The 11694-nt window shown below is 36.6% G+C and overlaps 1 protein-coding gene across 6 annotated transcripts in view; it reads right to left on the bottom strand.

Moving 5' to 3' along the window:
• LOC109433485 (cytochrome b5 reductase 4) overlaps positions 1-11694 on the bottom strand; it is a 364704-nt gene that overhangs the window by 172201 nt on the left and 180809 nt on the right. For all 6 annotated transcript variants that reach the window (XM_062856390.1, XM_029875784.2, XM_029875783.2 and 3 more), the window contains exon 5: positions 6694-6783. In XM_062856390.1, coding sequence (XP_062712374.1) covers positions 6694-6783 — 90 coding nt within the window. The remainder of the gene's footprint in view (positions 1-6693; positions 6784-11694) is intronic.

Here is an 11694-nt window from a genome sequence, read left to right as displayed (position 1 = left end):
TTTTATTGCTGATGTTTTTTTTTTACCTGTGATTGTGAAGTCTTAACTTGTCTAGTTTGGGTAGTGGCTGCGGTTAGGATAGCTCAGATCAATTTTCGGTAAAAAGAACAGCAACGATTAATCTTTGGCTTTAGACCAAAAAACCTTACTTTCGTAAGGCAAATGACTAGTCGGGAAATCTTGTGAACCCGGTATTTGCCACTTTCAGTAAACATGGAATAACAAACTCGCGAGTCATGCCTCGAGCCTGTGTGCTCTTTTTTTTTCTTCCCTGTTGGGGAAATTACTTGGTTGCCACTTAATAGGAAGCTGCGAAATGGATGCTTGTTGCAAGTTACCCATATGTGGGGTTACTTGCAATACATGACATGAAGCTTAGTTGGCTACCTGTTTCGGATAGGTGTTGAAGGTGTTAAACCACGTCTTTCCAGCAGCTAATGCAGCTTCAAGCTGTAGTTATATTTGTATTTCGTTAAAGTCACTTCTATTGTACGAGGTAATCGACTTACATTTCGTGTCCTTAATCAACCCGAAATACTTCGAACTCCTACTTGCATGAAACTGCTTGAAACTTTCTTATATTTAACAAGTTTAGTTTATAAGTTATAGATAATTTTACTCAACTGAAATTAAGCATTACTTACAAAGATTTCACACTAATCTACTGAGATATGATTTTTCATGAAAAGGTTGGTAGTTATTACGTGAGAGTATATCGTTTCACAACAGGTCGCAGTGACTCAGTACCAGTTACAAATATCAACAATGCCTAAAGTCGTTTCTTGAAAAGGAAGAGTGAGTCATCTTTAAGGAATTTTCAGTGGTGTTTGGCTACTTCAGCTTAAATAACATGATTTAAACATCAAAGCCATTAATTTGGGCATTCAACTGAAACGATTTACTCCATCCAGATTCAGAATTGATGTTGGTGATGTTAAACGATCATAAACTAAGCTAAACTTTGAACAAAGAGAAACATGAATAAAATTTCAAAATATGGCAGTCCTTAATAATGTTTGAAGGTCACTTGCAAAAAATGTTAAAATTTAGTCGACATTTGAAAATGAGTGCGTTACGTTATGAATGAATGATCCTTTTCGATTATGTCTATCAGAAATATCATGAAATGAAAAAAAAATATAAGAAATTTTTGTGAATTCCAACTGTTGCAAGATACCCCATTGTGGTTGTAGAATATAATAACAGGGGTACTCTCTAAACAGATCAAATTGCTGCGTAAGCCATGATTTTTTGCTTATTTGAAATGTTTCATGATTTTGCGAATGAAGTAATCAAAGATTGCCTTGGTGATCGCGACGTTTAATCAGTTTAATCAGTTTACGCTGTTAAGTGAATCCCCCAATGAATTTTTACATTACTTAATCGATAAGTTCATCAAACTAATATCGTTTTTCTAAGCTTACTGTCAGATACCCTGACTACGAGTAAGGTCATCAGACTTATCGCACTTACCATAGCACTATAAGATATCAGGCGGACAAAAAATCGAAAAAGTGACCTCCACCAAATCTTTTTGTTATATTTTTTGTCGAAAGTAAACATTCCAATTAAAAAAATCCCAAAGTTTCAAATGTCTAGCACTTTGCTCGGTTTATCTTAAATCAATTTTAGACCATTTTTTTCATTAGATACCCCTTAGTTTACAATACATCATTGAAAAGCTTAAGGTACACCGGGGCAAAATGAAACAGCGGATTAACATGGTGTTATCCAATGATGGTGAACAGCTTGAAGTCATAACACATAGTTTTTGATTCAAACAATCTTTTGGGAAAGAAACATTTACAAATTGTATTGAAATCGATTTCAAAACTTCGCGTTTCAACTTGCCCCGGTGTACCTTACTAAAAAGCTGTAAGAAAAAAAAACACAAGGTTTCTATACAGAACTAAATTATTAAAAATCACTGAAAGGCGTTGAAATATTGAAATATCGCAAATATAAAATATTTTGATCAGCAACTTTTTTTTTGCGCTGAATGGCGCATATCCCAGCAGTTTTAATGCATAATCTGGGTCTATTATAGAAAGTTACGGTGAAAAAGTTTGCGCATAAGTTGCGCAATTTGGGAATCAGGCTTTTTAAAAAATAGTGCATTTTAGTACAATTTTATATTTTTTCGCCCCACTTTACCTAGGGTATAACTTTTTTCATAGACTTTGGAACTCTTTCCGGTCTTCGACAAAGCTGTTTGGCGTATACAGGGGGTGGCCAAAATGTTTGGGATAAGCAACATTTTTTTCTCTCACAAAAAAGTTCAACATGCTGAAACTTTTCATAGAGTGCATCAAAACTTCTTAAATTTTGACTGTTTGTCAACCTATTATATGTGCATTATTGGTACAAATTTGAGCTCGATTGGTTAATCTTTCGCGGAGCTATATCCATTCTCGTAAAACTCTGTTTTTAAGACTACCAACTTTTTAACTGTCAAATCTCGGAAGCCAGTGAACCGAATTGAATGAAAACTTTAACCTTTATTAAATGTATTATTTTCTCATGGCGAATAAAGTTATTACGGTTTGATTTTTTCACTCATATAGAAGAAAATAAGTCAAATCTACAATACCGCTCAAAAATTACTAAATGTTTTCTTCTTTTAATGCAAATAGGCTGTAATATACAGGGGATAGATAAAATGATCGGGACAGGCAAAATTTTCACTCTTCTAAAAATGTTCAATTAGCTGTAACTTTTTTCGAAAACTGCCTCAAATATTCTCAAATTTTTACTGTAAGTTCATCAACTAGTTGTGTATCGGTGGTCCAAATTTGGGAAAGATCGGACTACTCTTCATGAAGTTATAAAGATTCTTGAAAAAGGTAAAATTATCCGATAGCCAACTTTGAGCTGTTATATCTCCGGATTTAATTAACCGAATGCAATGAAATTTTGACTATTTATGACTTATATAATGAGCTATGAAAAACTGTTGACTTAATTTAAAAATCTTAACACGAAAGAAAATTATAACGATTAGATTATTTTTCTAATAAAACACCAAATAATCCAAAACTTCAACATCGTTTCAAAATTGAAGATGCAAATTTATAGTTCATTTAATTTCCCTCTAATTGACTTATATATAAGGCCGTTACAATTATTTATTCCACTTTTTTCCACCACTTTTTGGATGGTCGAGGGGGGGGGAATAAAAATAATAAAGCATTTAATCTGAAAAATATTAAAAACTCATCGGATTTGTTAAAGAATTTTTGATAAATTGGGGCTGTTCGGGCTCGTTTGGAAGTTAACCATAACTTCTTTTCCCGATCAGCCTAGAAAGCTGTGTAGTGTCAGTAGCGGTTGTCTCAATTGGCTAAGAATAACACTACGGACCGCCTGATCCAGTGGTAAGAGTCCACAAAACAGGTGACCCCTGATTCATGGTGTTATGCGGCTTTATGCTTACCGTGCCAAGGAATGAATGGTTAGGGGGGTCTAATAAAAACCTAACCACAAACGGAGCATGTGGAGAATTAGGGCGTCCTCCACAGTATTACGCCCTTACTGCACTAACCGGAGCAATAGTGCAGTGGACCTTGTGTTTCTCCGAGATAATCAGTTGCCCTTCTTAAGTCTCAAATTTGAGGCTAAATAAGGGCGGGGTTATTCAAATGTTGTAAATTAGCTTACATTACTACCTATATGGGTACGCTGAAGGCGTTTTCGCCATTGGCGTTTTTCAATTGACACCGATTTGGTTTGTCGTTGATGTTTCCTTTTGTGTTGTAATTGTGAAAAGTGTAATCCTGTCTAGTTTGGGTAATGGCTACGGCTAGGAAACATTGGATCAATTTTCAGCGTAAGAAGCGTGCGTAGCCCAAGTGGCTCTACTTCGAAAAGTTTATTTTCGTAGGGTAACTTCTGTATAGGTTACCTTGTGAACCCAGTTTTCTTGTTTCGTTATAAATGAAGTGTCGTGCCTCGAGCATGCTATATCTTAGAATAACGTTAACAGTATGTTTCAACATTTCCTTATGGATGCCTTCAAGCAAGCTCTTGTATACAGCATCTTTTCGCTGGTATTTGGCAGTATGGATACGATTATTACATCATCTGAAGTAGCTCAAACAATAATTTGAGATGCTTCAGTTGGATGGATTACTTAGGTAGTATAGTTCATGGATAACTTAACATAGAATTGCACCTAACCCAACTCATGAGTTGACTGATTGGCATGTGTCAGATGAGGAGTCTCCATTTGACCTTCTTTGCACTTTTGAGTGTTCCTTCGCAAAATTTGCGTATTCAGGCGATCCTGCTCAACAAACTAGGGAACCTGTACTAATTGGTTGCGACCACATTTTATAGATAACTTGCTTCCATAGCTACTCCAAGAGAGTTTCATTGTGGTTTTGTTACTACAACGCCCTCCATTGTGGTATACCATAACTATTGCTTTGAAAGAAGCTTGTCCTCTGCGGTCTGTGCGGACCGTAAGAGGTATTCCTGAATGGAACTCTGATCTGTTCAAGTTCAAAATATCTTCGGATAAACAATTCTTTTGTATAGTTACGAATCTCTAGCTTCCGCTTGAGAATTATAGCTATATAATCGGCTTAGTGGGCCCTAAAAAGCTCTGCTTACTTCAAATCTCTAGGTGCAAATGGGGGTTTGTCCAATTTTTCTCCAAAGGGATTTGAGTATTTCAAACATGTTTTGAACATTTGTAGTTTGCTATTGGGTATTTTCATGGCGTGAATTTACTTAATAGTTTTATCCCGAAAGGGTGCGTGCGTTGTATAAAGAAGGAACGAGTTCCAGATTCATCTGGTTACCTCGTTCTTTCTGAAATGCTAGAAACGCATTGTCGATTATCACATCTGTGATGTTCGTATGGCTGACATGTCTTTTCATGTGAACTCACATGCTTCCAAATTTGGGATGTCCACAGTGACTCTTTTACATAAAGTTGTATACGTTTTCAAGAAAGTACTCGCTCAAACGTAGTTTTTGCTTGGGTGATTTCTTGAATATTGAGGATGCTTTTGATGACGTGCCTTTCAATGTCATATTGAAAGAGGCATGACATCACAAGCTACCTCCAATGAGCTATAGGCTCTCTTAACGCTTATGCGTTTTACAATGTCCTTTTCAGGGCACTGATTAAACCTGTTGTGGTATGGGCTATGAGCTCTCTTTGCGCTTATGCGTTCATTCCCTCTTCTAGGGCACCCCTTCCTATTTCATCACCTTTCCCTTTCCTAATCCCTTTCCATCCCTTGTCCCATTCTCCCTCCGGTAATGATGAAATAGGCTTATATGTATGGCGATGGCACAAATGTCCCAAATGGAGGATAACGTGCCTCTGGAGCCGGCATTCTGATACCTGATACCTTCAAATTGTAGAAATTGCCTTAAGAATGGCAAGTAAATTTCCAAATTTCTCAACAAGATGATCTATGAAATCTGCGAAATTCCGTTAGGTTTTCAAGAAAATTTTCTACAAATTCCAGGTTTTCAAGATTTTTTTAAATACATAGTTTTTTTTTTCAAATTTTAAATATATATATTATATATATATATATATATATATATATATATATATATATATATATATATATATATATATATATATATATATTATATATATTATTATATATCACTGTTGTAGAATGATTGGAAAAATCCAAAATAAATAATGAATAGAGGAAATATGCAGATAAATTTCAGCAACAATAAACGGAAGAACTCCAAAACATGCGCTCCAGAAAGAGCTCTTGCAATTAGTGTAGCCGAGTAACGGAGAATTTCCAGAGGAACCCTACAGTGAACTTTCGACGGAGCTCCGGAAAAACTCGCAAAAACTCCGAACAAGAATCACGGCAAAAATTTCGGACAAGAACAAACATCACGGCAAGAACTTTCGGAACAACCGAAGATGTTCTCAAAAATTTTCGAAAGATTTTTAGAGGAATTCCAAATTAATTTTCCGGGGCAAACACAAAAGGGGATTCTCTTAGAAACTCAAAAAAAAAGTGTAGAAGAGATTGCAGAAAGAAAACCTGAAAAGTTTTTTCGATGAATCTTTGAAAGAAATCCTTGGTTGAACTTCGAAAAGAATTCCCGGAAGAAATTCGAGAGAAAAAACATATACAAAGTATTTTTAATCCGTTTACATATCATCAATAAGACCAAATAATTATCGCTGTAGATTTCGTGTTGATTTTCTTCTACGCTACACCAACTGCCGTCATCACCAACTTCTGAGACGTAATCATATTATTATTTATCTTCAAAATTGAAACTTGATAAGTCAATCAGCGCACAATGATTCAGATGCCGGCTTAAAATTGATTACTTTTATGTCCGTGTTTCCCCCTTGGTTTCCTTTACGCAAAATTATGAAACCTTTTGGATCAGCGTTGATGCACGATCCTTACGTATCTGAGAGACTCCCACTGCGCGCTCGATTACCCTTGCCACTGACTGTGCTCACGTGAGCTGCTACATCAGTATGACTAGTTACACACTCGGTCCGCATGAACGAACGCAATGTGTTTAGCTCAGCAAAACACTAGATGTACACCAACAGCAACACCAGAAATAGCCCCCGACGACCTCGAATGGCTACGGCCATAGTCAGACTACAGACTGCGTGGCCTGACCAACTAGTCTGAAACGGATCACAATGTCACTTCCGTCCGACCGACCCGACAATAAATTTACCTTTTGTCCTTGGTGCATAAATTATCCAGCATCTCTCGGCACCAGATATCCGCTTCAGTTTTGTTGAAATACAGCAGGCATATGGACTCCCTGTGGTTGGTTGAGGGATATCGGAACACCATCCGATTGCATGGTGGGAGGAGAGAAAGAGAAAATTGATTAGTTTATGTACAGGAATATATGTAAATTTTTATGCAGATCATACTGGGTCGAACATCGTTGTCGGAGGGATTGCTTCAATTAGAATATTGGGTCATGTTTCAGGCTGGAATTTCTGGGGGCTTATCATAATAGACATCGTAATTGAGCTGTTTGTGGATACACACTCATAGAAATAATAAAAGGTAAGCAAAGAGGATTAAGTTTTCAATGAAATACAGCTGGGATCTATCCGACCAGATTATCATGTCAGCGAAGGATGGAAGGATGCATATGCAATTTAGATTTGCTGTGTGGCGTGGCCTGACTGTAGGTGCATAAGAAGCATAGACCAGAAAGTATATCAAATCCATGAAAGAATATTGAAATTTGACAAAAATCCCATAAATCTAAAGACAAACTCCTTGTAAGCAAAAAATGGAATTTATTCAAATACATAGTTTCAATTTCATTCTGCACACGAAGCACTTGTCTATGAAAAAATAATGTTAGGTCATAATTTGACAACCTAAGCGAAACAAAATTTGAGAAATTCTGAGCAACACTTTGGGCTGAGTATTTCTGTCGTGAAATCTGACTTGTCCTTAGCCAGACATTACACTCAGGCAAATATCCGTAAGGAATACATAGAAACGCGTTATGAAATTTGGCCATAGCTTAAAAGTAAGAGTTCCATAAGTTCTCATTATGGAACACGTGGAAACGGACCAGTTTCATTGGCTGGTATTCTTAAAATTACGTTATGGAATCATAAACAAGCACGCATGAATTCATTAGCTCACATTATGAAACCCAAAGTGTTCTCGTTTGATCTCAAATGAAACCTTATGGAACCGTAATGTGAGTTGATGAATTCATCTGAGCTTGATTATGATTTCATAGTGTAGCGTATTGATTTCTTGCTACATCATTATGAAGTTCACCAACCAATTTAGGAAATTTGTAAAGCTAGGCATGGAATTTGATTCTGCGTGGAATGATGCAATGCAGATGTGATTTGCCCCAAAAGCGATTGCTTCGTGCATAAGTTAAACCATTTTGAGTCCAGAATCACTTGATTTGTTGTTAGTCGTTAAGTTTTGTTGAAATGAAGCTTTCGGACTAGGGCCAAACATCTCGTATATTGACAGCGACGGTTTTCGGAAACTTTTCTGCGCGGGTCACTGCATGTTTATGACAAGTATTTCGCCGTGCTGCAGTCTTAGTTCCTTATTTTAGGAAACTGAAGCAGTTCATAAACCACATTAATAATTTCGAATCAATGAGGCATGAGAAATTTAGATCAGATTTATGAAAATTTGCGTGATCATTACGAAAATCATAACGGCCACATGAACAATTTCTTTTCATTTTTGTCGCTGTTTCATAATGTTTACCTTTTGAAAATCGTATGTTCAGGTGCCTGAGTGTATAATCAAATCTGCAATGACGATGAAACACACGCTAAAACCACTCAGCACCTAGAATGTGTAATCCCCACTCATAAGTGCATAATTTCCAGACCACACAAAAATGTGTAACAGTTACACATTCTCAAAAACAGCTCGTACACTCGTCTAGATGCGAAATGTCGATACTTTTTTTTTGTTTTTCAAGGTCACTAGTAAACCTAGCTAAATTGCCGTACAAAAATTTATGCGAATTTTACGATTTTGCGGACACAGGAGCTGATTTTGTAAATGTGCAAGGGTTACACATTTTTGGTGTAGTCTGGAAATTATGCACTTTAGTGCTGAGTGGCGTTAGCGTGCATGTAATGTTCCATCCAATAAAATGAAGAAAGTCATCCCACGCAGACCACTCTCGCAGATGAAGATAAATTCCCTGACTTCCCAAATAAAATTGGTTCACTGAGTCCAAGTCATCGGTGCGGTGGTTTCCCACACTGCCTGTATAAGGAAAGCCTTTGTGACACCCGAGACGGAAAATGATCCGGAAAAGTGGAAAATATAAAATGTCGACAATAACAACAGCAGAGTGGAATAGAAGAGATACCTACTAGACGAGGGTCGGTTGAGCATGTTAGCTACCTTTTGTGCACGTCGTCGTTCGGCGATAGGTTAGGTATGTAGGTGCATCATCACGTCGCGATGTCGACGTTCAGTATCATTTATATGCCAGATCCGCTTTTATCCGATTCGATATATTCAGCCAGAGGGAAGCGAGTGTGAGTACCTACAATGAATTTTCCCGGTATTGGGTTGGCGGTCGTCTTCGGATTCTACAATGTTGTTGTGCCTTTATTCGGATTCCATGCGAGCATGTGGAGGGTGGAACCGAGCGGAGCATTAGGAGATATGAACCGGTAGGCCTTCCTTTCTGGTGTTCAGAGGTTGCGGTGACGATGGTAAATTTTCAGAGCATTCCGTTACAGGTTTCAGTTTCACAAATGCTCAGGTAAATGTTGTCTTTTCGGGATGTGCCAACATATTTGATTTTCAAAAAGTTGCTACCAAGCATTTAATTGGAATGCGTTCACACTAAAGGTTCATGCCGATAGATAGGGTACACAGAAAAAGTATTCATGTAAAATTCAGCGAGAAATCATGCACATGAGGGGAATGCTTGAATCAGTGCAATTTTACATGATAAATGTAAAACTACGTTATGATCGAGTAAATTTACGCCAATAGTCGCGTAACCGGTTAGTGTTCATGTTTAGCGCAAATTTACATGACCATAATGTAATATTACATGATACCTCATGTAAATGTACACTTATTCTAGCATTCCCCTTATGTGCATGATTTCTCGCTGAATTTTATATGAATATTTTTTTTCTGTGTATAGCTTCTCTTATTAAGCATGTGGCTCCCATATTCATCCCACGAAAAAAAAAGGATTGATGCGCTGTTTATTTTGTTTCTTATTTTTGTATTTTCTGTTGGGAGTGAACACGCATGAAAACAACAATAGTGAAATCAATTGGAGCCGTAATCGCTTGTTTTCGAATATGATAAATTTGGGAACGAGAGATAACTTATGGTACTCAGGCCCTGTATTGAAAAAAATGTTCGCACGGGAAATTATTTAAAAAACTATGACAGGCAGCCTAAAAATCTACAGAAACCATACGGTACACGTGTTATAGAATTATCGTTTCAGATCCGAAAAGGGATCAGCAGGATTTTTTATGTTAATGAAAATTACTGTAGTAGGTTCATAAGAATTATTCTAATTTGTTCTGACAATAAACCGTTTAGAAGTTGTCATTGAAAATTTAGACTTCATTGCTTTTTTTTTTTTCAGACTCTAGTTTAATTTAAAAACACTTCACTAATACTTTACTTTTGCAAAAGAAAATAAAAAATGAATAACTCTTTTAAAGAAAAACTAGAAAGGACGAGCAAATTCCTTTTAATTCTACTACTGTGCTTATCTTCGGACAGATAGGCCTATTTCGTCTGTGACTTACAGACTTCTTCAGTGTCAAGTGCTCGACTCACTTGACACTGAAGAAGTCTGTAAGTCACAGACGAAATAGGCCTATCTGTCCGAAGATAAGCACAGTAGTAGAATTAAAAGGAATTTGCTCGTCCTTTCTAGTTTTTCTTTAAAAGAGTTATTCATTTTTTATTTTCTTTTGCAAAAGTAAAGTATTAGTGAAGTGTTTTTAAATTAAACTAGAGTCTGAAGTAACAAGTTCTACTAAAAGCTCTAAAGTAATAATAAAGTTCATTGCTTTGTTTTTGTATCGAAACTCTCGAAACTAAATCGGTGATTCTAAAACCCGATTGGGCCAAATTCGTGCTCAAAATTGCGATATCTCTTCTGGTTTCTGAGATATTTGAAAAAAAATGTCGTATTTTGGTATCTAACCAAAAAAATACCAAAATACGACCTTTTTTTTCAAATATCTCAGAAACCAGAAGAGATATCGCAATTTTGAGCACAAATTTGGCCTAAATGGGTTCTAGAATCACTGATTTAGTTTAAAAATGTTATGTTTGATAATCAATTTCGAAATGTTTTTTGAAAGTTTGTTCTAGCAAAAAAATCACTTAAACCCTTGGCGCCACCCCTAAATATCAACCGAAATCGCTCATTTTTGTACAGCTCACATATGTTGACTAGTAGATCACTTTCCACTTGGGAAATCGTATCCCGGAGAGATTTTTTGAAATTAGCCCCACCCTACTGCCCCTCTCCCTTGAGCCACGCGTAATTTGGGGACGGCGTCATATTTGTTTAATAAAAAATGCAACAGAACTTGTTATCATTTAGTTATAATCTGCCAAATTCTTCCAAAACCAGCGGTGCTTTGAAGCTATTATCGTTATGCGATATCATTACAGCTGGAAGGTACAATAAAAAAAACTGTTGGGATATCACCATGGTTTGTCGGATGTAAACATTATTATCAATACAAACTGTAAGCTGGAATATAGCTGGAAATCAAATACTTCACAGCTATCTTTTTTTTTTCTATTTTTTGTGGGTTCTTATATTGCACTCTAATCCAAAACCGGAATAGTTCCCGGCTGATGTGCCAATCGAATAAGAATCCTCACCAACAAAACAGCTGCTTTCATAGAGTACGCTTTGGTACTATTGCAGCGCTTTGTAGCGTTTTAAACAACATTATTTCTGCTGGAAGCTGTGGCGAAGAGCCTGTTGGCACAACAGCACAGTATTTGATAAATGATGTTGGGTAAGTTTTGTGGCACAATTGTAAAGTCTTGTCTAATGTGAAAACATTGACAGAATTCCCCTTCATCAGATCATTAGCTTTTCTTTCTTCTCTGTTAAGGCTGATACAAATTTTAATTTCACTTTTTGTCTCCCCCCCCCCACCTTCAAAATTTTTTGGCTGGATTTTGCATTATCTGCCCCCTAGATAAA

Source organism: Aedes albopictus, chromosome 3 (assembly GCF_035046485.1).
Source record: "Aedes albopictus strain Foshan chromosome 3, AalbF5, whole genome shotgun sequence".
Classification (NCBI taxonomy): domain Eukaryota; kingdom Metazoa; phylum Arthropoda; class Insecta; order Diptera; family Culicidae; genus Aedes; species Aedes albopictus.
This window is presented reverse-complemented; position numbering and strand designations above follow the sequence as displayed.